The following is a 20884-nucleotide window of genomic DNA, read 5'->3' as shown; positions in this document are numbered from 1 at the left end:
TTCGACTGAACTAACTGACTGATTTTATCGACTGGACGAGGCCACATGAAAATGTCAAATACCTCATCCCCCCCACCCCCGCCCCACCCCATCCCCTTTCTTAGTTCATATCATATATAGGGACTCTATTCTTTTCGAGGCGGACAAGGACAGCGGTCTAGTCGTTCGGATGGGACGAAAAACCGAGGTCCCGTGTGCACATTGGCGTGGACGTAAAAGATCCCTTGACAGATGGAATTCGATATAAGAGTACGCCGTAGTGCCGCTGTCCGGGCAAAATTTCCCTCATCGCACAGTGTATGGCGTATGCCCGTCTTCATTAGCCCAGTTCCAAGCAGAACAGTAGGACGTTAAAACCCCATTTCATTTCTTTTCATTTCTTGAAACTAATTGGGAAGCCCCCCGGTCTCTACCCCATGCCCCGGCTCCTTCAGCTATGTCTAAGAGCATGATTTGCTACCATATCATCTTAGCCCACTGCCACCGCTGCTTAATATTGAGCGACTTGTTTATTCGACTGAATTATTCGACTGGATTATTCGACTGAAGTATTCGACTGAACTATTCGACTGGTTTATTCGACTGAACTTTTCGACTGAATTATTCGACTGGTTTATTCGACTGGATTATTCGACTGAACTAACTGACTGATTTTATCGACTGGACGAGGCCACATGAAAATGTCAAATACCTCATCCCCCCCCCCCGCCCCAGCCCATCCCCTTTCTTCGTTCATATCATATATAGGGACTCTATTCTTTTCGAGGCGGACAAGGACAGCTGTCTAGTCGTTCGGATGGGACGAAAAACCGAGGTCCCGTGTATACATTGGAGTGGACGTAAAAGATCCCTTTGACAGATGGAATTCGATATAAGAGTAGGCCGTAGTGCCGCTGTCCGGGCAAAATTTCCCTCATCGCACAGTGTATGGCGTCTGCCCGTCTTCATTAGCCCAGTTCCAAGCAGAACAGAAGGACGTTAAACCCCATTTCATTTCTTTTCATTTCTTGAAACTAGTTGGGAAGCCCCCCGGTCCCTACCCCATGCCCCCGGCTCCTTCATCTATGGCTACGAGCATGATTTGCTACTATATTATCTTAGCCCGCTGCCACCGCTGCTTAATATTGAGCGACTTGTTTATTCGACTGAATTATTCGACTGAACTATTCGACTGGTTTATTCGACTGAACTTTTCGACTGGTTTATTCGACTGGATTATTCGACTGAACTAACTGACTGGTTTTATCGACTGGACGAGGCCACATGAAAATATCAAATACCTCATCCCCCCCACCCCCGCCCCACCCCATCCCCTTTCTTCGTTTATATCATATATAGGGACTCTATTCTTTTCGAGGCGGACAAGGACAGCTGTCTAGTCTTTCGGATGGGACGAAAAACCGAGGTCCCGTGTATACATTGGAGTGGATGTAAAAGATCCCTTTGACAGATGGAATTCGATATAAGAGTAGGCCGTAGTGCCGCTGTCCGGGCAAAATTTCCCTCATCGCACAGTGTATGGCGTCTGCCCGTCTTCATTAGCCCAGTTCCAAGCAGAACAGTAGGACGTTAAAACCCCATTTCATTTCTTTTCATTTCTTGAAACTAGTTGGGAAGCCCCCCGGTCCCTACCCCATGCCCCCGGCTCCTTCAGCTATGGCTACGAGCATGATTTGCTACTATATTATCTTAGCCCGCTGCCACCGCTGCTTAATATTGAGCGACTTGTTTATTCGACTGAATTATTCGACTGGATTATTCGACTGAACTATTCGACTGGTTTATTCGACTGAACTTTTCGACTGAATTATTCGACTGGTTTATTCGACTGGATTATTCGACTGAACTAACTGACTGGTTTTATCGACTGGACGAGGCCACATGAAAATGTCAAATACCTCATCCACCCCCGCCCCACCCCATCCCCTTTCTTCGTTCATATCATATATAGGGACTCTATTCTTTTCGAGGCGGACAAGGACAGCTGTCTAGTCTTTCGGATGGGACGAAAAACCGAGGTCCCGTGTATACATTGGAGTGGATGTAAAAGATCCCTTTGACAGATGGAATTCGATATAAGAGTAGGCCGTAGTGCCGCTGTCCGGGCAAAATTTCCCTCATCGCACAGTGTATGGCGTCTGCCCGTCTTCATTAGCCCAGTTCCAAGCAGAACAGTAGGACGTTAAAACCCCATTTCATTTCTTTTCATTTCTTGAAACTAGTTGGGAAGCCCCCCGGTCCCTACCCCATGCCCCCGGCTCCTTCAGCTATGGCTACGAGCATGATTTGCTACTATATTATCTTAGCCCGCTGCCACCGCTGCTTAATATTGAGCGACTTGTTTATTCGACTGAATTATTCGACTGAACTATTCGACTGGTTTATTCGATTGAACTTTTCGACTGAATTATTCGACTGGTTTATTCGACTGGATTATTCGACTGAACTAACTGACTGGTTTTATCGACTGGACGAGGCCACATGAAAATGTCAAATACCTCATCCCCCCCACCCCCGCCCCACCCCATCCCCTTTCTTCGTTCATATCATATATAGGGACTCTATTCTTTTCGAGGCGGACAAGGACAGCTGTCTAGTCGTTCGGATGGGACGAAAAACCGAGGTCCCGTGTCCACATTGACGTGGTCGTAAAAGATCCCTTGACAGATGGAATTCGATATAAGAGTAGGCCGTAGTGCCGCTGTCCGGGCAAAATTTCCCTCATCGCACAGTGTATGGCGTATGCCCGTCTTCATTAGCCCAGTTCCAAGCAGAACAGTAGGACGTTAAAACCCCATTTCATTTCTTTTCATTTCTTGAAACTAGTTGGGAAGCCCCCCGGTCTCTACCCCATGCCCCGGCTCCTTCAGCTATGTCTAAGAGCATGATTTGCTACCATATCATCTTAGCCCACTGCCACCGCTGCTTAATATTGAGCGACTTGTTTATTCGACTGAATTATTCGACTGAACTATTCGACTGGTTTATTCGACTGAACTTTTCGACTGAATTATTCGACTGGTTTATTCGACTGGATTATTCGACTGAACTAACTGACTGATTTTATCGACTGGACGAGGCCACATGATAATGTCAAATACCTCATCCCCATCGCCCCCCTAACCCAACATATCATATATAGGGACTCTATTCTTTTGGAGGTGGACAAGGACAGGTGTCTAGTCGTTCGGATGGGACGAAAAACCGAGGTCCCGTGTACACATTGGCGTGCACTTAAAAGATGGGGGCATATGGGGATGAGGGAAAAAGTCAAGCATGACTTTATTAAGCCGCGGTGGCAATAACTAAGATAACACCTTAAAGTTTTAATTTGAACAATCAAATTTGAACATGAGGGGACGTAAAAAATAAACAAAAACAATGATAAAAGATATTGGAATTAGTGCGTTTTTTCTTTAACTTATACAGATTACAAACGATTCCAAAATTTTAATAAGCCATCGACCGGTTTATTCGACTGACTATTTGTTTTGGACTTAGGGTCGACTCTAATTTCTTATTTGTTGCAATGCGAAACCGGAAACCGTAATAGACTATCGTCCTTGACCTTTAAAGGTAAACATCCACCCCTCCCGCTGTCTCGTGTTTATGAATTATTTCTGTGATGGATGCAGATGGACTTCCCATAGTTGGCCCTGGTGTAGATTACACTAAGGTATATTTATTTGCTTATTTATAGCATTTTGTAACTTCACCGATATGTATTTAAAGGATTAGGTAGATGTTTTTATTATGGGGAGGCGAGGCAGACCCATTGTCGAGGTGCACATTCAGGACTGATTGAAATGAAAATGAAATGAAATGTGGTTTAACCCTTAACCGGTCGACGTCATGACGTCAAGTGGTCAGGCTAAATAAAGGCTGACGTGAAATATTTTGTATGCCTATTTCAATCGACTACTGCCGAATAATTATAAGTGATAGACTCTTGACACCAATAAAAAAGTTGAAGGAGATAGGTTGATCTATAATTTGCAAATCATTCTAAGTCCTTTTCATCAGAAATATCGTCTTCAGAATTGGTGTCATCGATATAATCTGAGTCGGAATCATTCAGAAGTATTTCAACTACTTCGAGCCTCTTTAACCTTCCCGACATCGTTAAATTACGTTTTTCATCAAAAAATGTTGAACAAAGACATGTTTTTCTCAATGCCCTTGACAAGACAAGTTCCAGTCTGACATGCATGCATGGCCATATCAATTAAATACGAAACTAAATACTCAAATGCAGCATATCAAAAAGTTTCTTGCTGTGGTCGACTAAAGTCGACCGTGACCATTAAGCTGTATAACGTTGTGGTGATTATAGTCGACAATGACCGATTAAGGATTAACGTCCTTCTGCTCCGAACTGGGCTAATGAAGACGGGTATATGCCATACAGTGTGCTACGAGGGAAATTTTGCCCTGACAGCAGCACTACGGTCTACTCTTATTTCGAATTCCAACTGTCAAGGGATGTATTACGTGCACGCCAATGTGTACAAGGGACCTCCTTTTTTGGTACCATCCAAACGACTAGACAGCTGTCCTTGTCCGTCCTGCATCACTGACAAGGGGGAACCACACCGGAAAATCTGGATGCACTTTATCGCCTAATGCAGGGAGCTACATTTAATTAACTAATTTCCCTCAATCAAAATTTCAACAGTAGACAATCCAGTAGCTTGTATTGAATCAGATTAAAAAAAGGCCAATCAAAAACTTTGAGCAAAGATTATATACATGTAGATGGTGCTGATTTTTTTTGGGACCATATGAAATTTATATTGTCTGCAGAAGATTCTGAATGGAATTGAAACATTTTAGACTGACGTCACTTTTAGATATTCAACTTTGAGAATACCATAGTTTGTAAGGGATTCAAAATCCTTCAAATAACAATCAGAGATTTTAAATGTACTAGGTAGTGTATATTGTTGTCGACCAAAGGATATTTTCTGTCTAATTTCAGGTAGATGCTATACAACAAAAGAGAAGCATAGCTTTTATCAATCATTTTATTACTCATACAGCTAGATTTTTAAACAGATTTTCATGTGTTTGTGAGGAAAAACTTGAAAATTTATCCACCAAAATTCAGCGTTTAGAAATATCTCTTAGTATTTTAGAAGCTAAAGTAAGTCCAAAATTAATTGTCTTATATTGCTTTTTCAACTTAGGTTTGTTTAATTTGTATTGGGTTGTTTATTTTTTAACAGTGATCAAGAAGTTAAATACTTGTAAATTGGACACTCATTATCAAAATTAACCAGTCAGCTCTAAACTGAACACAACTACAAATTAGATGATTTGGGGTGATTTTAAATGATTTTTATGAATTTTTAAACAAAGATCTGATATTAAACGAATGTGAAAGAAATTAGTGCTAGGAACACAAGATTAAATGATACCCGGGTTACTAGTAGCTGATATTTGGACATGCATTGATAATATCAATAAAAAACAAAGAAAAATTGGCAGGCACCTGGAGAATTGTGCCAGACAAAGACTGAATTTGTCCTTGACAATTTTGTGACAGGTGCCTTATTTCCAGGCTTGGTATTATCGTAAGTTCAACTTAAAAATGGGTTTCCAGAAAAGTATTTATCGGGTGGTTATTTCCAATAAAAGTATGGTAATTTTGGTATATATGGAAAGTAGAGATATCCAATCTTACTAGAAAAATACTGGATTCCCGAAAAACACTCATGGAGTGTATACAGGACAAAAATGTAAGGGTTCCCCTAATCAACAGCCGGACGATTAGGAATTTCTGCACGCCTGATGTCAAAGGTCACACGCGAACATTGAGCGCTTGATGTACAAGTTGATAAACTTTATTTAGAGTTCGACGTACAACACTTTCTGAGATAAAAATGACGGTAAAAGACGCGGGTAGTGGATAATCCGAGAATTTTTATAGCAGGACATTCCTTCGCAATTACAATGTTTGAGAAGGATTTGAAGCAAAATTATGACAAATTAATTAGTTCGAATATGTTTTTAGTCCATATATACCATTAAATCACCCAGTTTGTACGCGGGAACCCATCTTTAAAAAGAATTGTTGAAACTATTTATTCCTGATAAAACAGTATTATATGTGGGTTTCAGTTGTCATCTATACCAGGATTAGAGAATGTAACAGTAGAAAGTAGTAGTTCCAGTACATCAGTTGCCACCAATGGTCCAGGATCTTCAGAAGCTTCAGCAACTTCTCAAAATACTGCAAGTATTCTTACATGGTTAACTGTTTGTGTATGTGTGTAAATACATATGCATATCTGTGCGAGAGTAGACTTGTAAAAACCTTCTTTTGTATACCACTATTGGCACTTGGCCAGTGAGTGAGATCTTCTCATGGAATTGTGAGAGAGAGAGAGAGAAATGGGGTTTAACATCCACTCTACACAAAACTAGGAAATTTCGGGATTAACATATGGTTTAATTTTATTTCAATAATTCGCTTGCTCGTAGGGGTCTTTAGCAGAGGGAGGAAACAAGAGGACCTGGAGAAAACCCATGAGGATGGACAGGCGACCCTACTCCTTGTCACTTACAACTGGGGATTCGAAACCACACCAGTTGACTCAATGACAGGCTTTATGATACAGCGTGCACATGCTAACCATTCGGCCATCCAACTCCCTAAATTGTGAGAGAAAGTGTCAGTTTATTTGTAGCCAACAGGCACATCAATACATCATATTATCATTCGACATTTAAATGGGAAATGCTATGTGGAAGTGGACATAAACCCCTAGTACTACTACTACGCTATAGGGATTTATGTGATTTTAAACTCATTTTACTATTAACTGAAATGAAATGAAATATGGTTTAAAATAACGTCCAAAATTTTCTATACCAACTGGGCTATTGCAGAGTGCTATGAGGGAAATTTGGCCCGCATAGTGGCGTTTATGAGTACTCTTTGTCAAATTATCTTTTAAATGCAAGTCGACAAGTACATGGGACCTCAGTTTTTCGTACATTCTGCACTGCTAGACATTTTTTTCTTGCCAGACTCTCCATCCTGCACCGTTAACAAGGAGAAGCCATGCTAGAAAATTCTGGGCTTGGACCAGAGATTTCCTGGTTAGTGAGCCAGCACCTTACTCACTAAGCCAATGTGGCTAAGGATTATATTTGTATACTCTTCAAAAAAAAAGTAGGGGATATTGAAATGCAAATACCTATGCAGGTTGTGATATGATAAATAGTCATGGACACTTGACATGCTTTGAGAATATGTTCACAGATGAAGAACTTATCGCCCCAACAGAACCACTGAGCTGCATGTGCGACACGCAATAGTGCCATACACATGGGAGGGGTTCATTGTCAAATTTGACACTTTAAGGAAGGGTTGATGAAAACTGCAACTTGCTGGTTTATCCTATCCTTGTTTGCTTTCCTATTGGTTCTTGCATAAGATTTACTGTTTAGCATATGTTTGGTTTAGTTTGTTACGTTTAATTTGATCGGGAGACGTGTTCGTCGGATTCAACGTCAGCCGACAACACTGCAAGAATTGGCCGTGGCACAGCAAGAGGAGTGGGTAGGATTGCCCCAAATCGTGATTTGACGGTTGATTAGGAGCATGCCACAACGAATTGCTGAATGTCTGAGGTTTGGTGGAGTAATTGCTCATTATTAAGACAAAAATCAAAAACGTCCATTTTCACTTTTGACAGTGAAGCCGCCCATATGAACTGTTTATGTTTATGGTATAGGCAATTGGCCTGTTATTAACATACACTAGTTACCTCTAATAAAAACAGCAGTGCATTTCCGCAGTTTTGAATTGTTTCTGAATATCCCCTAACTTTTTTGAAGAGTATATTTAAAATTTTGTTTTTAGCAGGCTGTGAATAATGAACCGTCAGATACAGCCACTCCTGCCGCAGCTCAGGCTCCGCCACCTGAAGAAGTTAAACCACAGCAAACTGTGTCTCAAGATCCTAGATATGCCAGATTCTTCAAAATGTTACAAGTTGTGAGTTGATTAGGATTTATCTATATTTTAGGTATCTCGAATTAAAAATAAAGTTTGTTTTGAATTGAGCTCAGAAGGGAATTCTCTTTTTTTGCAGTGCTGTTAGAAGTTATGAAATATCTCTGTAGTGAACTATAGCTACTGTCTGAACCGTCATAAATTTTAAACAATTTTCTTCGATTATGAACAAACTAGTTATTATAAACTTACCTGTGTGTTTGAAATCACCCCTGGTTAATTAAATCCAGTGTACAATGAATAAAAAAGTTCTTTCTTGAAAAATTCAACTTCTCACAAACTTTGACATCGAGAAATACAAAAATGGGAGCTAATTACGTCACTTATCAGGATAGATCATTTCGTATAAGGGGGTGGCAGTAAGACATGTCTGTCGAAACGATTTTTATAAAGATGATAAATGATGTTTAGACATCTTGAACTATTCTTATCACGAATGTTTTGATTTCAGTATTTTTCGAATAAACAAAAACGTAATTTTTTAAAGGAATATTATTGACATGAACTTACAGTCGGTACTTGAAATAAATATGGGAATTATCGAGAAGCAGTGACCTTTTTTCATATTTTTAGTGGTAATGATAAATTTTCCAAATGGATTAATAACCGTTGAGCTTAAAGTGTGTTATAAATTTTATGCCTAATTGACAGGAATGTAAAGTAATTTATAAAAATTATGGTATGAGTATGATGTAATAAGCAATTATATTTACGAGTATCCGTGTAATCAGTGATAGGTCTATATTTAGTGTGAATAAAATTTAGTAGAATGACAATCAACTATTTCAGAATTATTCTCCAGTGTAATTGCCTTCAGTTGATATTTTTGTTGCTCGAAAAGATGGTGCTTTGTTTTGATTGCAACACAAGTGGTTGTCAAAATTTGTCAACCTTTATCCACCTTCAGTTCAACATTTTATCATGGTTTCGCTCATGTGCAATGATTTGATGAACTTTGTCGAAAATACAACCAAAAACGTTGACTTTTCATGAGAGAACTTTTTTATTCACTGGGATATTTAATTGTACAATGGATTTTATTTAACCGGAGGTGATTGCAAACACATAGGCAAATTTTTAATAAAAATAATTAAGTAGTTTGTTATAATCGAAGAAATCCATTTAAAATTTATGACAGTTCAGACAGTAGAACATATGACTTTGCTCCAGTTATTAATTTCAATTGTGTAATTATGTTCTGTGTATTTCCAATTCAGTTACTAAATAATGATAATAAAAATATTGTATACTTATATTGCGCCGGTTTCATCCACAAATGCATTCTCAAAGAGCCGTCTCTGTATACTTTATACTATTTACACGCTAGTGACTAGACAGGGTTCCCGCGTTCCTTGAAAATCCTTGAATATCCTTAAATTTAAAATTTAATTTTCAAGGTCTTGAATATCCTTGAATTTCGCGGAAATAGGAAAATATCCTTGGATTTCAGTTGAGATCCTAAATTTTGTTTCAAATGTCTTCAATTCCTTAAATGTCCTTGAAAATCATTGAATTTGACGTATATTTATCCTTGAATATCCTTGAAAAAATGTTTGACGAAGCCGCGGGAACTTACATTCAAAGTTAAATAAATGGGTTTTAGAATTTCCTTTAAAAGATTCGAGTGATTTTGAAGTTTTAACACGATGTGGTAAGCTGTTTCATAAAATTGCAGCGTTATACATGTATCTGAAGGATTTAAAACCGAAAGATTATAATTTAAATTCTGGCTCATTTAACAAGCACTGGTCTTGGGATCGTGATGGTGTGTAGAGAAGTTCAGAAAGGTAGGCTGGGCTGGATCCCATTGTTACATTTTATGAAATATAATAGTTAAAACTGAATTACATAGTATGTCAATAAAATTGTATATTTTAGGGAGTACCTGCTCAAGCTGTGAAATTGAAAATGTCAGCAGAAGGCTTAAATCCTGATTTATTAGAGTAAGTTCTCTTGATTTGTGTTCTGCATTATATAATGAACATATTCAGATATTAGATGGAGTAATGATTAGTATGTCATGCCTCCTGCTACTAAGCATTATTTTAATATTTTCTAGAAATTACTCTTGGTAGTCATTTATAAATTGATACAAGTTTTACGGATAATAGATAGAATAAAGGGGTGGGGGCTTATATATGCGACTGTGTGCAGTTGGGTTTGATGCAACTCAATACAACTGAGAATTGCATGAAAAAGGTGACATAGGCAGTCTTGCGATTCAATGCAACTGTGAAAAAAGCCAGTTTCATTTAGTTGCACATGTTTGGCTAGTTGCAGCAACATAATGAATGCCACTAGTTTTGAGGGAATGTTTAAGCATTCTGTTTATTTCCATTTAAAGCCTCTAAGATTCCAGTTGAAAATAGATGCATGTACTTGCAAGAACATGTAATCATGTGCACGCAACATAAGCGACCGGCATTACCATGTGCACACAATGGTATCGGATTGCATAGGCGACATAAGCAGGGTTTAATATGTAGCATACGTGCTCCCTGCTACTATGCATTGTTTTAATGTTTTCGAGACTAGCAAAATCCTACTATAAATTGATATAGCTTTTAAAAAGCTATTGCAAATCTCATCCTTTATTAAGATAATATGATAGTTGTATGTTAAACATTTATAGTTATTATTAATACTACAGAATATAACAGGAAGCATCATGAAAATGAATATTTTTATATCTTATTTTAGTACACCGGATGCAGCAATAACAGATGGTGGTGGAGGGGGTGGTGCTACCAACAACAAAGATGACAGCGATGATGATTTTAGTGATGACAATAACTCAGATTCTGATAGTGTTAGCAGCTTCAGTGATTAAAATTTCATATTTTTCTTGGCTTTTTTTTAACAATTCTACAAGATTATTTGCGACATTAATTCCTTTCACAGGAAGGACAACATTTTTATCATTCAAGTTTTTCCATGTGCCCCATATTAAAGATGGTAGTATAGTTTTTATTCCATAAAGCATAATATGTTGTATGTATGTAAAGGGATTTCTGGTATTTGAAAGCCTTACTGCGAAAACGAAAACTTTGAATAAATGAGGTCGTGAAGGAAGATCCACTTTTTAATGAAATTCTTGTGAAGTGAGCACGATCTTTGACAAGAATGTCTTGTTAAAAGGGTTAAAACTATGATCTTGTTGTAAATAAATACATGAATAACAGTATATGATATTCACGCAGGCAATATAATAACAACATCTATAATAACAGTTGACCCTTTCAGCTGCCATATTATTCATTATTACAATCCATATTTCATAGAGGTTGGTACATGTATGTATGTAGGAAAGAATGTGAAGTTATTTGTAAAACAGGAATATTAGTGTCTATACTGCAAATTTAGATAATGACTTTACTATTCTTAAAATGGACATGTTTGTGCTTTATTCATAATTCAAATGTATTAGAAACAACACATGTACAATGACATATTAAAGTTTTGTGATGAAGAATGAATTAATATTAAATATTTTCTTGTAAATATTGATTAATAATGAAATATGGTAAATACTTATTTCACATTCAAATTACATGTAAAGTATCATTGTTTTATGTGAAACCATGAAAAATACATAAGCTAACATCTCTATATTAACTGTACACATATATTGCATGTATTGTAATAAACACTGTTAAATGTAGCCTATATTTAAACTACTCAAATAGTGATATTGGGTTGGCTAGAATGGATAAGGATATCCTGTCTTGTGCAAAATACCTGCCACTACTTCGAACAAAATAAGATAAAACAATGCCAGAAGTATAACATATTGTTTTAAAACATATGTTATCATAATTATATTTATAATAAGTTGTTATTTTGTATATTTTGTTATGATATTGATCAAAAGTATTAAAGATATATTATTTTAAATATTGTTTATTTCACAGCTTTCTGGCATAACCGGAGCCCTACCTACACAACCATATATCTATTAGATTGGTACTTGCAACAAAATCAGTGTTTAAAGTAGTTTAAACTGCAACATGCATGGGACCGCTATGCTTGTTGGGCCAAAGGGCAACTGCCCAGTGTGCCCATGCATCAAGACTGCCCTGCTTCTGTGTATCTTGTGTAGAGGTTTATTAAACCAAACTGAACGAAATTAAAGGAGGGATATTGAAATGGGCTTTTTAAGCCATCCTCTTCTGTAGTTAATTTTGGCATCGATATGTATTTGTTTGGGAGGTATCTAATTTTCCTAATGTCAGGAATGTTAATTGTATTGTTATTGTAATATCATAAAAGGAACCCTGGTGGCTTGGTGAATATGGCACTTGATCTCACTTTAGCTCAATACAACTTATCAAGGCCTTCACATAATACTCTACATTTTTTTGTCACTAATTTTGATTGGTCTAAAACCAAGCTTTAGACCTCTCAGCTTTTCCACTATGATTATGCTATGAACCACTTCACATCTTAGTCTAAACACTTTTAATTTACTTTCCTGTTCTTCCATTATGTTAGGAAGTTTGCTTTTCTTTAGTTTTCAATGAGTTTTTCAGCTAAAAAAAGCTTTCAACAGCTTCATGTGTTTGTGTCACAACCACTGATTAGACAACCTGTCTGTAGTAAAGGGAGATAACACTCCTTAACATTCGGGAATTTCACACCAAACTAGCAAAGGCTAGATGCTGTAAAACTTGCATCTGATCATTGCTTCAAGAACATGGGAGGTCCCAAGTACAATAATGATTCAAACCCGGAAAGTCCTTTGGTATTCTACAGTCTGGTTTCCACTGGGCAGAGGGCCTGAGGAAATGCATCTAGTTGTTTGGATGGGACATAAAAAAAGAGGTCCCATGTATACCATTGGCAACATGTTTAAAGATCCCCTGACAGTTGCAAATCGAAATATGAGTAGGTTTGTATCACCGCTGTCGGGGCAAAAGTTTTCACATAAATTATTTCCATTGGCGCAGAAAAGTAGGAGGTTAAACCCAGTTCATTTCTACAAAAGAGAAATACCAGTTATATAATTGAATTTTGGCGTAATACCTCATAAAATGAATTGCTACATGAAATTTGATAAAAAAAAGACATCTGTTTTTTTAAGTAATGGAAAATATCCTCTATTGAAAATTTTGGTTTCCAAGGGGGGGGCACACTAATGCTATACAAGTTTAACTGTTTATTGTACGTCATCAATGATATTAATCTTTATAAATTTTACCACTTAAACAAAGTAATTAAAAGATAAATTTTTATTTAAAAATGAAGTATATAAAATATTTAAAAAATGCACTAACATGGATTTACTGCTACTGGAGTTGTAAAGTTATTGAAACAAAGCAATAGAACTAAAAATATTACTAATCTAATAACAACAAAATACATCTAATAACTGAAGACTTAGAACTACCACTATATTTCAATGAGTATTTTACAGTTTATAAAGTACTTTCAATATGAAATTATTGTTAGAAAGACTGTCATAAAGGTATGGCTACAATGGTATATCATTCAAAGCACAGGCAATTGTATATTGCCATAGTTTATGTTGAGAAATCAACAAGCAATCCTATACAATCAGACTGTAACACTACAACATGCAAATCACTATTCCCTATTGAATAGCCATTTCAGATTTACTAATTCTTTATACAATTAAACATCTTACATACCTGTAAGTACTGAATCAGTACATATTTACTCCATTGAGCACATCTTAATTATCACTGCCATCAGTGATAACAGTTGTTCTCAAATCATATCTTTTTGCGATTCCATGGTATTAGATTGAAATTTTGCTTAGTTGAACTTTTTAAATTCAAAACTGAGCATGCCCATTTCTTTTTTTTTTTTTCCAAAGAAAAGAAATTCATTTCTAACCCATGTTGTACATGCATCACTACTAAACTTTTTTTCTAAGTACTGAACACAAAAGAGAATAAAAATTACATTTAAACATATGTGAATACATACTGTACAATACTGAGACAATATAAATATGCAGGGCATCTAGAAGCTATAAAATATATATCAATATACATGTATATTAAATTATTATATGGGGCTCATTTTTTGTAGAATGTTAAAATCACATGAACTCTTGTCTTGTAAAAGCTATTTTTTCAATGAAATGCATCATAAACTTTAAGGAGATTCACTCAAGCCACTTAATGGCTTTTTCGTAAAATTTCACAACACTTGAATTCCTGCAAGGGTTATTTTCTAACCTGCAGGTTGACAGAATTCAGCTTAAAGCACCTACATGGCAAAATAAAGGTTAAATATAGAGCTTAAAGGTTAATATTTCTTAAATAAAAAAAGGCCCAATTTCTTTTCAAGGAATCAATTCTAATGCATGTTATGGCCATTTAAAGTTTACATTGGCATCTATATTGCTTTTTTAAAATTTGACTGCTTACATAATAACAACAGTCTTTAAATTAAAATAGTTCACACTTTTCACTTTTGAAATATATGTGAATGATGTAGCTTCTTGTGTTTTAAACTAACTTAAATTAAGACAGCACTGATTAAAATATTAAGTGTATGCAAGCTGGGCAAGGGAAACAATAACAATAACATTACATATGGTAATCATTACATACATCTAATTAACTACTACTTGTTATCTATAATGCCACAAAACTAATATTCTCTATTAGTGATAATAATATAAACTAACAAAGAAGGACATATAACAATATAAATTATAGACAACTAAATATAAATAAAGGGCAATAATTATAATTTCACTGCATAATCTCATGCAAATATATCAATTATATATACATAATATCTTTGACAGTCCTATTATTATGTCACCAAATTATGTCCTATTATTATGTCACCAAATTATGTCTAAAACATGCTTAACAAAATCATTTAATTTTAATAGATGTCAAATATTTTCTTTTTTACTAATAACTTGAAAAATATTTCTTAGAATAAGAATGGCATAACATGTAACATAAATATTGTTCATTTCACGTTGACGTTTTCATTTATCAAAAACCTTAACAATTAGCTGTGATCTCGAAAAGACTCATGACTTGTACTATCAAATCATCATCAACCTTTTCAAATTATGGCACACAGGTTTCACAGATTATTTGCCTTCCTTTCATTGATATCTAAAAATTGAGTTTAATAAGGAGCACAGTTAATTCGATCATTGCATTATGTAGCTAAATATACAAAAGAAGTGAGTGAGATCAAGAGACGATAAACAATGCTAAGACAGTCATAATCAATGTAGAAATGAACACTGTTAGAGATCCAGCACTTCCATGTAAAGCTTCAGCCTTGGGAGCCAAGGCATACATTGTATTACCATTCAAAACATCCCTGAAATAAATAAACATTAATTTATCCTTGATTAAAAAGAAAAAATAAATTCACCATATTTCATATGATGTTTGTGCACATATAAATTCTGCTCAAATATCACGATTCTGATTGATTAAAAATGCATTATGTAAGGTTTAATTAAAGAGCTGACAGTTCTCATTATAATAGTTACAAAATAGATAATGAAGAACAGTGTAGTCTCGATTATCCATTTTTTAATTAAATTATTAACTGTGAATTGAGTTTAAATCCCTTGAATGGTCTGGAGAGTTGATTATGGGCTTGGCATTTGAATAAATGTCTAATTAATGATTTATATAACATTTGAGGCCAAATGAAAGATCTGTATTAGGCAGATTTAGTTCTTACATATGGATGTTGTCATAATTGTTACTTGAACTGTTTCCATACTCATTTAGTTGTAAATAAATTATTTCATTATGATGATGACCATTTTTAGGTATTAATCTTTTAATATGAAACTTACCTTAATAGTAAACCCAGATCATATAAACCATATGGGAGATTCCCTCCTTCTCGAAAATGACCACCGACATGATAACCTATAGATCTTGCTACTTGATTAGTTAATACAGCGCCAGCTGTTTTACCTGCCATAAACTGTAGCTATAATACAAACAATACATTACAACAAACATAGTTTGCCAGGCAAGGTAACAGACACTCATCAGCAGCTTTGTCTCATAAATTTTGGGGATAAGGAATCTATACCACGAAAAATTATTAGGATCAAACTTTGGTAAAAATCAAATATCCTTTTATCAAATAGTAAGAAGTACACAGAAATAATTCATAAAGTACTTTTGTGAATATGGTCAAAATCAATATATATATATATTAAAGTAGATAAAGTACAAGTATTTCTTTGTTTATGGTAGATAAATGCATAAATAAATAAAAATATGTCCAGGTTAACAATTCTCCACTTTACTTCAAACTGACGTACATTAAATCATATAAGCTAGCTGTCTGCCCTCTATAGGCGTCTTCAGATATATTATATATATATGTGTCATTAACAACTCTTTAAAGCGAGTGTTGTAATGTACATTTACATGTATCAAGAATAGAAAAACTACTTTTGAAAAAATACTAAAAATCACTAAAGACCATTCCTACCCCAATAAGAACTATTCCTGACAACTGGATTGAAACTGATTAAGAATTTAACTCTGCAGGTAAGCGCGAGTGGACGGACAGAGAGGGTGATAAAAAAAAAAAATTAGACTTTGCTTATCTTAAAGCATTTTTCTCTTTTGAGTTGGTTTTATGAGATCTGTGATCTTCTTAAAAGACAGGGGTTTCAATTACATGTATCTAAAGAAACCTTTCTTTAACCATAAAAATGGGTACACTATATTTGGCACATGTGTTGAACAGACTACAAACGTCTTTCAAAATAAATAATATGAGTGTGACACAATGATTTATTCTAAGAAAGAAACTGTTGGATAATAACAACTATCATCATCAAAGAAACTAACATCTTACCACTTCATCATCTTTAGAATAAAGAATAACAATGTCTTCCTCACATCGACCATAGTGCCAGTGAGAACTTTGTAAATAATGTGCAAAAACTTTGGCCTGATCTAGAACTGTCCTGGATCTGTAAGTTAAAAATATTATTTTAACTTTGTAAATAATATTAGATAGTATATATAAGTTAAAATAATAGTACATATGAAACATTTGAATTTGGTGTTGCAGTTTTTGTGCATTGTTATAGTATTGTATCTACGTTTTGTTAGGTCTTTCTACATTGCCTATTAGTATTAAATATAATTTCATATTTGTTCAATATATCAATAAAACTTGTGTTGAGATTATTTATCGAGTTTATAAATGTAAGGAAGTCTGATAGGTTGTCAATACAACAGGATTAATTTGTTGCTGGGGAATTTTATAGTACAACAAGATTAATGGGTAATTTGTTGTTGGGGAACTTTTAGTACTACAGGATTAATTTGTTGCTGGGGAACGCTTTCTAAACATTTTAGATCCAGACAAGATTTGTGTTCTGGTTTCTCGTGCCACCCCATAAGGGTGGTACCTGAAGCCTCTTTTTGAATAGATTTCCTGTTGAATTGATAAATGTATAAATTGTTGTCACATGTACCTGTCAGGGATTTTCATTTTCTTGACTAAAGCAATAGCAATAGAATATCCTTGTTTCTTCTGTTCACATGCCCACACACTACATGGACATTTTGTATCATTTTTTACTAAACCTTCCATTAACCAGTCTAAAGTTAGACCTGGAATGAGAATGAATCATGTAAAACTATAAATTTGTATAATATATCAAAATAATTAAAAAGATAAATTCAAGGCTGAGAATTAAAAATATGTAAATAGGCATTGTTTAAAAAAAATTACTTTTAATTTTTCAAAAGTAAAACAGAAATTATGTGTAACTATTATTGCAACCTACGTTCTTTATCCGTAAGAAGTCGGTTGGGGTCACACACATAACCATATTTGTTTCCAAGGCCACATGCTTGAGGATTTCTTTTTGGATTTGGGAATTGTTCTGGAAGCCATTCAGATGGAATATCATCAGGATCTAATTGGGCAAAGGCCACTCCAACAAAAATAAAGACAACTACCACTTCCAATCGAACCATTTTGAAGAAATATCTGAAATGAAAATGGAGGAATAAAATTATACTATCAACTTCACATAATATGGTGAACAGAGAAAGCATCATAATTACAGTTAGAAACAGACCTCCTATAATAATCAAGTGTATACATAGTTAATCAAATCAGCTGGATAATTGAATATCTTGTTACTTGATCCAGCCAGACATGACCTACTCTAACAAATTAATCAAATTATATTGTACAATCATTAATCATGATTCACTGCATCTCTTATTGTTATTAAACTATGGTATTTCCATGTTCTCATAGTTAATGTTAATTTGAGGGAAAAAAACATTCACCAGAATTATTATCAAAGCCTCTGATCGTCATTCGATGGATTTAGAATCCTTGCAAACTACAATAATGTAAACGTTGGTCCAAAAATTGGTCAAAATTTATGCCAATATTTATCACTCTATTCATAATAAATAACAAACATTTAAACTGTTGTTTTGATTTCTTTTATGACCTTCATGAACAATCTATGATCTTTTTGACATCCGAGCTGTTTTGGTTTAAAACCATTTTGTCTCATGTAAATATAACACAAGCCAGCTTTCCCTACAAATTTAGATGAAAGGATTGGAAAGGGTCGGCTAGTCGCCTGATGAATGGTAGTGTGAGGGTATCAATCATTACAAATTTAAACCTGTGCTCTGTTGAATTAGCGCAATGGCAACATTCCCAATGTTAAGTTGTCAATCTTGGTATAACGTTGCACTGGAGAAGAGACCCTTAATATGTAAAAGTCAAATTTTAAACAAATGCTTGAACTTAACATTCCCATTCTGTTTAATTCTATTTTTCGGTTTGAGAGAATTGATTAGTTGACCTGGTAGGCCTACATATTTACGCGATTGTGAAAACATCTGTGTTATTACTCATTGTCTTGATGTATGATTCATGTTGTTATGTTACATTCAGAACTGCAAGATTAAAGTGTATCACTTAAAAGAGATTCACAATCCTCCATTTATACAATTACAAGTGGTGGATTTAGGAATGGCATATTATTTAATAAGTTTTAGGTTAGGAAATAGGAACAAAAAAGATATTTAGCTGGCTCACACAGGAGGCTACTATTTGCAATCTAGCACTGAAGAAGACAACCCATAGTAGGTCTATCAATAAAATGATATTGTTACTACTGCCGTACTGGCCTATTTATACTTACATAATTAATGCTATGGACAGTATGGTACCGTAGGCCTACAATTATACAGTTTGAGTATGTTTTTTCATATTTTTAAATAAGCCTATCCTCCTACATAGATGTATAATTAATAACAACACTGTTAGATAATATCATATCTATTCAAAGACGCATTGTACTCATCTACTGTGTAATAAATGTAGTACACTTAGCTTAGTTACAGGTCAGAGTGAATGAATTGAATGAAATACGACCCCCTCTTAGTTTTACACTGACTTGGTTACTTGCTCATCTGTTTGGAAATTGGAATATATTCAGCCTCTTTTTAAATTATTTGCTTTAAAATTACGCTTCTTTAAGGTCCATATTGGTTATTTACTTGAAATTAAATCAAAATATTACCTTGGTACACGTCCAGTAAAACTTTTCGTTCCAAAATATAACTTCTCAGCCTACGATAATAAACGACATTCCAAACAAGGCGAAGCCAAGTTTAGAAACGACCATCCTACTTCCGGTATAGTCTCTTTCGCCCAGACGTATCTCCAGCATTGAAAATCGAAAGGCAAGACAAAAACTGACATTATTATGTAGGTGTTATCCACATTTATTCTTCCCTAACCATAGTCATAGTGGGATTGTCAGTGACATAAATTAATATTTAATAGAAATGTTAAAAGGCGTCGATATTCATTCAAAATAAAATATTACTTGATGGTGTGGTCTTTAAAGAACAATAACTAGCAAGGCCTCAATCATATTAGTGTAGCCAGCGACATTGTCTTCACACGTAGACGCTGGGCTAATTCGTCAGCGGCGTCTTATTATTATTATGGCCGTGTATACCCAATGTTTATTTTTCGAAATTGCGTGAAAGATTGTGGAAATATTATTAGTAGATATTGTTAGTTGACGTTTTACGACTTCGACGTAAACGGGCTTAGCAGGCTAGGCCTAGCCCTACCCCTAGCCCTAGCTACTCAATCACAAAGTGAGTCGAACAAAGGCCCATTAACTCACTGCCTGTCAACTGGTATTTAAATATTTACAATTTACTGGTGAATTAAAGATATATATATACTTTCCTGCATACAAAGTGTGTGATTTTGATGATATATTTGGACTAAAAACATATTCAAGCTAATTAATCTATCAAAAATTTGCTTCAAATCCCTCTCAAAACTTTGTATTCGTCGGGAGATATATATTATCGCAAGCTATAAATAAACTGTTGTTAGCGTTGTTAGACGCCATGTCTGTCAGCCCAATTCATTAGGGAGGGTCCACTTTTCGTTACTTACTGTCCATTTATCATACATATTGAGGCCTAAGTTAATTCTTGATTATTTTCTGTCAACTAACTACTTTATCCGCCGTTTAATTACAGTCTTTTGTACGCAGTCGGCAAACCTCTGTGATTTCGTTACTGAAATCCGCTGAGGTTTGCCGAGTGTTTTGTACGTTGACACCATCTATGTTGACACCCCTCAATGTTCCCAAAACCGCCAAACCATTTGATCAAGAAATAGCAACCGCCCCGTCATTCAAACTAGCACAATAAGCTGGCAGGCAACAATCGAGTTGCCAGTTAGTATTACCCTGATATTTTTGCCCAGTGCTTGCCCCATGGGGTATTTTTCGGGTTTTTCTAGTAAGATTGGGTGTGTATATACTTTCCATATATACCAAATTTGCCATACTTTATTGAAAATAAC

At 35.2% G+C, this 20884-nt stretch overlaps 2 protein-coding genes across 3 annotated transcripts; one reads left to right on the top strand and one right to left on the bottom strand.

Moving 5' to 3' along the window:
* Nucleotides 1-3555: 3555 nt before the first annotated feature.
* On the top strand, nt 3556-11917 carry LOC126811122 (WASH complex subunit 3). 2 transcript variants are annotated; one of them, XM_050536597.1, is made up of 6 exons: nt 3556-3676; nt 4979-5143; nt 6121-6234; nt 7871-8005; nt 9902-9966; nt 10724-11917. In XM_050536597.1, the coding sequence occupies exons 1-6, from the start codon at nt 3626-3628 to the stop codon at nt 10851-10853; spliced, it is 660 nt and encodes a 219-aa protein (XP_050392554.1). In that variant the 5' UTR covers nt 3556-3625; the 3' UTR covers nt 10854-11917. The 2 variants fall into 2 exon arrangements, with proteins under 2 accessions (XP_050392554.1, XP_050392555.1); XM_050536598.2 differs by having other exon boundaries at nt 3574-3676; nt 7874-8005.
* Nucleotides 11918-13163: 1246 nt separating this feature from the next.
* On the bottom strand, nt 13164-19697 carry LOC126810713 (uncharacterized). The gene is made up of 6 exons (XM_050535919.2): nt 19572-19697; nt 17802-18007; nt 17487-17625; nt 16859-16976; nt 15834-15973; nt 13164-15343 (listed from the first exon to the last, which is right to left on the bottom strand). Exons 2-6 carry the CDS (start codon nt 17992-17994, stop codon nt 15211-15213), a joined length of 723 nt encoding a protein of 240 aa, XP_050391876.1. The 5' UTR covers nt 17995-18007; nt 19572-19697; the 3' UTR covers nt 13164-15210.
* Between the last annotated feature and the right edge of the window lie 1187 nt (nt 19698-20884).

This window comes from Patella vulgata, chromosome 2, assembly GCF_932274485.2.
Source record: "Patella vulgata chromosome 2, xgPatVulg1.2, whole genome shotgun sequence".
Lineage (NCBI taxonomy): Eukaryota > Metazoa > Mollusca > Gastropoda > Patellidae > Patella > Patella vulgata.
Note: the sequence above shows the minus strand (reverse complement) of the source record. Positions and strands in the feature narration are given on the sequence as shown.